Source organism: Dreissena polymorpha, chromosome 9 (assembly GCF_020536995.1).
Source record: "Dreissena polymorpha isolate Duluth1 chromosome 9, UMN_Dpol_1.0, whole genome shotgun sequence".
Classification (NCBI taxonomy): domain Eukaryota; kingdom Metazoa; phylum Mollusca; class Bivalvia; order Myida; family Dreissenidae; genus Dreissena; species Dreissena polymorpha.
The window spans coordinates 48,911,966-48,921,343 of record NC_068363.1 but is presented as its reverse complement, the minus strand read 5'-3'; the positions used below and the strand labels follow the sequence as shown (position 1 = coordinate 48,921,343).

The 9,378-nt window shown below is 37.9% G+C and overlaps 2 protein-coding genes across 2 annotated transcripts; both read right to left on the bottom strand.

Moving 5' to 3' along the window:
- Nucleotides 1-891: 891 nt before the first annotated feature.
- LOC127846020 (alpha-protein kinase vwkA-like) lies at nucleotides 892-1,413 on the bottom strand. The gene has a single exon (XM_052377201.1). It carries the CDS (start codon nucleotides 1,411-1,413, stop codon nucleotides 892-894), a length of 522 nt encoding a protein of 173 aa, XP_052233161.1.
- Nucleotides 1,414-3,503: 2,090 nt separating this feature from the next.
- Nucleotides 3,504-8,261, bottom strand: LOC127846730 (uncharacterized). Its single transcript, XM_052378227.1, has 2 exons — nucleotides 8,158-8,261; nucleotides 3,504-4,355 (listed from the first exon to the last, which is right to left on the bottom strand). The coding sequence occupies exons 1-2, from the start codon at nucleotides 8,220-8,222 to the stop codon at nucleotides 3,554-3,556; spliced, it is 867 nt and encodes a 288-aa protein (XP_052234187.1). The 5' UTR covers nucleotides 8,223-8,261; the 3' UTR covers nucleotides 3,504-3,553.
- Between the last annotated feature and the right edge of the window lie 1,117 nt (nucleotides 8,262-9,378).

Genomic DNA, 9,378 nt, shown 5'->3' with positions numbered 1-9,378 from the left:
CTAATTTATCTTGAATAAACTATATAAAAATGATCGACGCAAATTCTTTTTTTCCAAATCATAAAGCAATCAGTGCCCACGAATAAGTCGTTAAAAAAAATTCAGAAAAGTTCATGCCGACGACTACAAATGAGTTTACAGTAATTACGACATGGTTGTACGAACTGTGGGTAAAACATGAACGTGTACTGTCATCAACGTACGTTCATGACATCAGCACTCATTTTATTCCTATGGAATATTTATCAAATATTTGCTTTTATAATGTTTTCAAATAATTATGAGATTGTCATAAACATTTTTTTTTAATTATATGAAATGAATTGTAATGGTCGCTCAAAACAAAAATGCATTCCGAGAAATACTAGATTCAACCCAAATGAATAAATTAAAAAAACACTGCCTTTAACACAGCCTTTAAGGCTGAGCATCAAGACACTGAAAAAGTTTAGTTCAGACAAAGAAAATGAGAAAATGGGCCATGAGGACGGATTGCAAGCGCTCATTTAAAAGAGCAGATTGCCTTTATAAATACTGTCATTTTAAATACTGAGTCGATTATACTCTCTCGCAGTACAAAGCCGCCCACTTCACGTGTGTTTTGGTTTGCATTTATCACCTCACGTGGAAAAGTCAACGTGCGCTTTGGAAAATTATGCCAAAAACGAACACAACCATCGATATTTCCCTGACTATACTTCCATCAAGTTTAAACTTTCAAACATTGATTCCTGAACACACCTATTGCATTCCCATAGATTGCACAACAACCTCAATAATATTAAATGACTTTCTGTACAAACTGAATGATAATGAACACAACACTTTGTGTTTAGGCGAAAGTAGTCTCGTATACATTTATTATTTATTCGTCATGCATGATTCGTGTCGTCATTGAACTACGGGTTCTATAAGTGTGAAGTAGTGCGTGCGAGCCTCGTTAGAGCGGTATATGTCACTCTCCGACAGCTCGAACACGTAGGCGGTGGCTTGGGACTTACGGGCGCCGAGGCGCAGCCCTGCCATGGGGTTCTCCAGGCCCAGAGCGTAACACATGGCGTTGCATACATGATTCGAGAGTACCTTCTCCATCCCCACCACGCCGAGGTCCGTCATCCCGAAGCGCCCGTCAACTGAGTGGATGCACGGGTCTGTCAGAATGCACTTTCGGCCGTTCTGCACTCCTTGGAGGTCGCACACGAGAAACTTGTGTCCGCTAACCTGCCACGTCCAGTGACTGAACGTGTTAAGTACAAGAGCACTGAAGTCCTCAAAGCCCCCATTCGAGTTGAATTTCTCAAACTGACCGTACAGATACGGCTCGATGGCGACGTACTCGAACGGCGTGACGTACGTAGTATCCTCGTTAACGGAAAACAAGCCGAGCACTTTGAAATGTGAAATAGAATCCATTTTCGCGATCAACGGAATGATGAACTCGATTTCGGTCGTCGAAACGAATTTTCGTAGCTGTGGAAGCACGTTACGCGTGAAGATCGTGGCGAAATGTTGAGCCTTGACGCTGGCGTTGAAGTCAGGACGCCACCTGTCGAAGTATTTGGCGTACTTCCGTTTAAAGACCTTCGCAACGCAGACACTTCCGTCACGTGGCCCATCCCCGTGCACTGTGCCCCGGAATGCGTAGCGGTAAGTTCCCGAAGCATTTAGTTCTGTTGGGTGTGACGAAAATTATTGTCGAATTCCAAACAACTCTACACTATTGGAAGTTACTAGTATGCTGCTCGCGCAAAGATTGTAATCGCGCGCATGGCTGTGTTAATTATCCATGAGAACTTACTTTTAACCACAAGTCAAATAAGACATTATTTTCAAAAACGTAATAATGTCGGATAGGCTAGCTGATAATTCCGGGTAAGAGACGAGAAGGGTGGCAACTAATAAATATTAACATATTGGGAATTGAACAGTTTCGCTTCTTGTTGTAAAACAGTTGTTAGCATCCACCTCATCGATCGACTCTAATTGTTAGTGCCGATCATGAACTTGTTTCGGTTTTTCTAGGTTGAGTTTTCAATCATATTAATTAAATTCACTAAAATGACTGTATATACAATTAGAGACCTTTTTTACATTCGAGCATATCCGTTAAATTAGCTTAAATTAATAGAACAAACAATGGTAAATAGGTATTTGTAAGATTTCCCGAGGTCATTGCATTTTCTCCTTAAAATGGGAATCGCTGAAATTTTGACGACACAAAATGTTCAGGCAATCTGCTTACCCTACCCTTTTAAGTAGAAGCAATCGTGTTTGTGCTTGGATGAAGAAAAGTAAACGCAACAGGTTATGATCTTAATATAACAATATTGTTCAATAATAAAGATGCGCGTCCACGATTATTTCAGAAAAAATTGCGAATAATCAAAGAAAATCTACCCGACTTTTGGACTATGACGAAGCAAAGTTATATAATCGGCTAAATACGTGTATATATGTCGTCTGATCGTAAGGCAGAATGACATATGATCCACAAAACCATGTCCATTGTGAATAAATACATAACACCACCCTCTAGGACTTCTAAAGCTTATTTTAATCTAGTGAAACGTAGTATATTTTTCCGATTTATTAATGTACTTTTGGCTAGTTCTGCGTGTACGTCAATCTGAATGAAACACGGCGTACGCGATGTGTCTCTGGCATTCGTTGTACCTAAGTGCCGGGTGATCTGACAGACAGACGGACGAGCAACATACAGATATGCGGGACACGTTTGAGCGTTGAGATAAAAAATGCTAAAATTCAGAAAAGTTCATGCCGACGACTACAAATGAGTTTACAGTAATTACGACATGGTTGTACGAACTGTGGGTAAAACATGAACGTGTACTGTCATCAACGTACGTTCATGACATCAGCACTCATTTTATTCCTATGGAATATTTATCAAATATTTGCTTTTATAATGTTTTCAAATAATTATGAGATTGTCATAAACATTTTTTTTTAATTATATGAAATGAATTGTAATGGTCGCTCAAAACAAACATGCATTCCGAGAAATACTAGATTCAACCCAAATGAATAAATTAAAAAAACACTGCCTTTAACACAGCCTTTAAGGCTGAGCATCAAGACACTGAAAAAGTTTAGTTCAGACAAAGAAAATGAGAAAATGGGCCATGAGGACGGATTGCAAGCGCTCATTTAAAAGAGCAGATTGCCTTTATAAATACTGTCATTTTAAATACTGAGTCGATTATACTCTCTCGCAGTACAAAGCCGCCCACTTCACGTGTGTTTTGGTTTGCATTTATCACCTCACGTGGAAAAGTCAACGTGCGCTTTGGAAAATTATGCCAAAAACGAACACAACCATCGATATTTCCCTGACTATACTTCCATCAAGTTTAAACTTTCAAACATTGATTCCTGAACACACCTATTGCATTCCCATAGATTGCACAACAACCTCAATAATATTAAATGACTTTCTGTACAAACTGAATGATAATGAACACAACACTTTGTGTTTAGGCGAAAGTAGTCTCGTATACATTTATTATTTATTCGTCATGCATGATTCGTGTCGTCATTGAACTACGGGTTCTATAAGTGTGAAGTAGTGCGTGCGAGCCTCGTTAGCGCGGTAGATGTCACTCTCCGACAGCTCGAACACGTAGGCGGTGGCTTGGGACTTACGGGCGCCGAGGCGCAGCCCTGCCATGGGGTTCTCCAGGCCCAGAGCGTAACACATGGCGTTGCATACATGATTCGAGAGTACCTTCTCCATCCCCACCACGCCGAGGTCCGTCATCCCGAAGCGCCCGTCAACTGAGTGGATGCACGGGTCTGTCAGAATGCACTTTCGGCCGTTCTGCACTCCTTGGAGGTCGCACACGAGAAACTTGTGTCCGCTAACCTGCCACGTCCAGTGACTGAACGTGTTAAGTACAAGAGCACTGAAGTCCTCAAAGCCCCCATTCGAGTTGAATTTCTCAAACTGACCGTACAGATACGGCTCGATGGCGACGTACTCGAACGGCGTGACGTACGTAGTATCCTCGTTAACGGAAAACAAGCCGAGCACTTTGAAATGTGAAATAGAATCCATTTTCGCGATCAACGGAATGATGAACTCGATTTCGGTCGTCGAAACGAATTTTCGTAGCTGTGGAAGCACGTTACGCGTGAAGATCGTGGCGAAATGTTGAGCCTTGACGCTGGCGTTGAAGTCAGGACGCCACCTGTCGAAGTATTTGGCGTACTTCCGTTTAAAGACCTTCGCAACGCAGACACTTCCGTCACGTGGCCCATCCCCGTGCACTGTGCCCCGGAATGCGTAGCGGTAAGTTCCCTTGGCGAAATATTCATTCTCGAAATCCGCCCAATACCTGAAAAACAAAGAAAACTTGTGGCGTGGCGTCGGAAACGGAAGCTTAATGCACGGGTGTATAGTGTTGTCGTTGAGCCGCCTGTGCAATCAGCATAGTTTTGTCCGAGGGGGGGGGGGGGCATTCCGCATACGAAGCATTTAGTTCTGTTGGGTGTGACGAAAATTATTGTCGAATTCCAAACAACTCTACACTATTGGAAGTTACTAGTATGCTGCTCGCGCAAAGATTGTAATCGCGCGCATGGCTGTGTTAATTATCCATGAGAACTTACTTTTAACCACAAGTCAAATAAGACATTATTTTCAAAAACGTAATAATGTCGGATAGGCTAGCTGATAATTCCGGGTAAGAGACGAGAAGGGTGGCAACTAATAAATATTAACATATTGGGAATTGAACAGTTTCGCTTCTTGTTGTAAAACAGTTGTTAGCATCCACCTCATCGATCGACTCTAATTGTTAGTGCCGATCATGAACTTGTTTCGGTTTTTCTAGGTTGAGTTTTCAATCATATTAATTAAATTCACTAAAATGACTGTATATACAATTAGAGACCTTTTTTACATTCGAGCATATCCGTTAAATTAGCTTAAATTAATAGAACAAAACAATGGTAAATAGGTATTTGTAAGATTTCCCGAGGTCATTGCATTTTCTCCTTAAAATGGGAATCGCTGAAATTTTGACGACACAAAATGTTCAGGCAATCTGCTTACCCTACCCTTTTAAGTAGAAGCAATCGTGTTTGTGCTTGGATGAAGAAAAGTAAACGCAACAGGTTATGATCTTAATATAACAATATTGTTCAATAATAAAGATGCGCGTCCACGATTATTTCAGAAAAGATTGCGAATAATCAAAGAAAATCTACCCGACTTTTGGACTATGACGAAGCAAAGTTATATAATCGGCTAAATACGTGTATATATGTCGTCTGATCGTAAGGCAGAATGACATATGATCCACAAAACCATGTCCATTGTGAATAAATACATAACACCACCCTCTAGGACTTCTAAAGCTTATTTTAATCTAGTGAAACGTAGTATATTTTTCCGATTTATTAATGTACTTTTGGCTAGTTCTGCGTGTACGTCAATCTGAATGAAACACGGCGTACGCGATGTGTCTCTGGCATTCGTTGTACCTAAGTGCCGGGTGATCTGACAGACAGACGGACGAGCAACATACAGATATGCGGGACACGTTTGAGCGTTGAGATAAAAAATGCTAAAATAATTCAAACGTTTGAGAAAACAGAGGCTCATGAAGTGACATTTAGTCGTTATTCAAGTTGTGTTCTATCAAAAATGGTAATGATATCGTCGAGGTTTTTTTTTAACTCTTATATCATTATATTTCATTGTATAGCCTTTTCGGTTTTAAACGACCTCGACTAATAAATCAATGATCGGCCTTTCACCATATTTTGATAGGTAGTTTCGGGCAATATGAATACAAAGGTTAAAGAGGCTAGGGTCAACATCCGGTTTACCGTTCGCCTCAGGATAGTTTGCTAACGCTTTGTTCGTGTATGAATAATGTTTAACACCGCATTAATTTAATATTTACTTTCTATAGAGTTTGAAGAGGTCGTTGACTAATTGCATTGGCAGTTTTTTATTACAATATTAACTTTTAACTAAACGGACAATTCACAATTCATTATGCGTAAGACAGTTCAGCCAATGATGTCTTCGACTTTAACTTTTACAAGTTTGTGAGAAGTAAGACAATTCTGAACAGAATTTCCTAAAGAGACTTGTCCACCGATATGTGAACTTAAATGCTATTATTCAAATAGCCCCATTAAATTAAAAAACCAAAGAACTTAAGGATTTAATTAAGGTATCCGGAATAAAAAGACTTGTCTTAATCGCAAGGATTCATAAGACACACGTCTCCACATAGTAAATATTCATGTTTTTTTTTATTATTGAGATAAATTATTAAAGTTACAGTCGAAAAAAATATGCGACCGACCTTGACCTCTAAGCCAGAGATACGGTCCTTCTACCCGAAACGTTTTCTCCACGTGTTAAACATGGTAAAGTTAATGATATAGTTACTGTCCGGTAAATGGTCTTATACTCGATTGACCTTCGATCTACAAGGGTGACCTTGGTCTTGTATTCAATGACAGGGGTTTTATATGCAACATGACGACTCTATATGATGAATATTTTAGGATCTTTTAATTGCAAAATAAATTATAAGTAACGATTGGACAAGCTGTATCCATCCCAAATTCTACCTTTAAATGCTAAGTGTGACATTGAAGTTGGAGCTACATAATACTAGGTATGTGTGTTAATACACATACCTGATAATACATATCTGACGTAAATTGGTTAAAACGTGCATGATGAATATTACAAGCATCTGCGAATCGACACCCGCAAGCGCACGCGAACAGCTGCTATATGTGACAGTTGTATCGAACTGAGTGTGCTCGACACCGTGAACATATCCTTTTAAGTTATTCTTTAACGATAGGTTTACATATCTTGAGCTCAGATCTCGATTTCGGGGTTATTAATTATTTCCACCTGACAATATTTCCCGAGGCTCTACTTTTAACTGATAATTATATAAATTAATGCAGTATTCTTGTCTAATGGGTTATCGGTGGCTGATATGGTGAATATGCATAAAACATACATTGTATTTTAATAACTATTAATAATGATAAATATTCAAAGATTAAAATGGTAAAAAAAGTGTGTAATACCTAGAAAAAATCGTTGTGAAGGTAATGTACTCCTAAGCAAATGTTTAAAGTCTACTTCTAAGCGAATACATGAGCAGTAACTGGATATTTTTATATAATGTTTAACATTTTGCACATTGCTATAATTGCCATTAACAGCCGAAATATTCCCTAATTGAAAGTTATAGTTCTAATTGTAATAAAAAGCATGTGTCGCTAATTGTAATAAAAACAACGTATTCAGGTATTGTCATTTTTTTTCTTCAATTATCATTCTTTGTCTGCATTTAAACAATGAGGTTTCGTTCGATACTTGGAATATAACTTAATACCGCTGTGATATAAATATGACATAAGGACACAAACTCTTTGATAAAAAACACACACTCCATATTTAAATATAATATTATTATTATTAAATACACATAAATGTCAATCGACTGATATCTATCAGTGTCAATTTATTTATATCAGTGCCTCTGGCGATTGGAAATAAGGATGATCGTGTTGTAGATAGGTAATCACCACGTACCTACATATGGTATCAATATGGACGCTTAGGTAAATTAAAACCGAAAATTGAGTACGCGAGCGAAAATTCCCAGACATAATTTAAAAAGGAAACTGTGGAATGCGCCCATTTAATAGTCACGTGACCCCAATGCGGAAAATAATTTCCGTCAGTATGCATAAGCCGGAACAAAATTGTTCGCTTGAGGTTACCCAACTCACCATACAGTGCCCAGACCCTTAGGATATTAATTACTGACCTATATATTTTAGTGTTCACTCAGGCTACGACACAATGTCTACAATGAACTGAATAAACTATTTATGTCTACCATATTTTAATGGTATGATTCAAGAACCATCTCATGGGAGGAAAATGCCTGCCTTCCGTGCAATGTTCAACTAAACACTTCATTTGTATATAGGTCCAACAAAGTTAAGAACTATTTGTAAAATTAGTTTGACATTGAAATAGCGGAAATCAGCTTAAAAGAGGAAACATCACACCCTTGTAACTCCAAATTGTTGTTTATTAGCTAAATATAAATATTTATTTTTAAAAATAAATCGATCACGCACCTGCATCCATCCAGATAGTCCTTTGTATAGGACGGGTGGGTCTCGTGTGACTGTTCAACGCCCATGACGTCAGCCACGAAGTTCCTCAGCGTTAACGTAAACGTTCTTAAGTGTGATCAGTGCGGTAATTGCACTGAAACAAAATTCAGTTTGCCAGAATTAAAAACACATTTTAGGTACTAGTATTAAAAAATGAAGAATTAGCAAATTGAAAAACTACATTTCAGATATCCGGTATAATCGACAAGTTTTGATTTAGCATCATTTTACGTCCTGTAACGTGCGTTCAATTGTGCAAACTGACAGTCGAGCCAATGCGCTTTATTAAGTGACATGGTCTAATATATACGGCAAGTATCATGTACCACATGCGCATTGTTTTACACATTATTGGGATGTGGATGAAACACAAGGTAAAAAAACGCACATCCTTTTATAATTGCAAGCCGGAGACGCAGTGAAATGCTAGACGTGCCGTGTTTGAAACCAAATACTCAAAACACGATGTTGAATCAATACGAACACAATACTAAGACAATTGCATTAACAATGAAGTAGCGTGTACATTAGGTTGATTGTTTGTATAACACACTTTGTTTCTTTTTCCTGTATATCGTTCATACTCGCTTAAATGGGTTTTATTGATTTTAAGTAACTCAAATAATAACTCCAGAATTGTACTACTTGAATAATATTAACTGGAATTGATACAGGAAACGGAATAATGGACAATTTTTAGGCAACCAATGGCAAGTTAAAGATACTATGCAGCGAAAAATTGAAATTGTGCGTAATTCAATCATTGTTCCGTAATGATGATATGTAAACACCCCCAGAAGATTGTTTTTATCATTGGATTATTTTACTACTAAACCTGTGATATTTTGAATTGTTTTAAAATAATTATAGGAAAAATAAAAAAGATAAACTAAAAATGTGACCACCATAGGGATCGCATCCGGGACCCCCAAAGCAAAACCTAACGCAATACCACCACATAGCTCATACTTTTGAATAGGAAACACAGTTGAAGCGTAATATACTACTCGTTTTTGCTTAGTTTTCGATGAAAAGGGTTTCAAACGCTGTATAAATTGTATTATTTTAATTGCTGATTATAAATACAAGAATACTAAGTTTCAACATTTTTCTAAGTCACTTGGTATTTTGCTTATTTGAATACAATGCTTCTTTTTTATCTTTGACAATTTTTATGATTTT

Excerpts from the sequence above, each read along its gene's own strand:
- LOC127846730 (XM_052378227.1), bottom strand. The coding sequence starts at position 8,222 with ATGGGCGTTGAACAGTCACACGAGACCCACCCGTCCTATACAAAGGAC. Across the intron at positions 4,356-8,157 it reads GACTATCTGGATGGATGCAG|GTATTGGGCGGATTTCGAGA; the intron begins GTGCGTGATCGA and ends TTTGTTTTTCAG.
- LOC127846020 (XM_052377201.1), bottom strand. The coding sequence starts at position 1,413 with ATGGATTCTATTTCACATTTCAAAGTGCTCGGCTTGTTTTCCGTTAAC.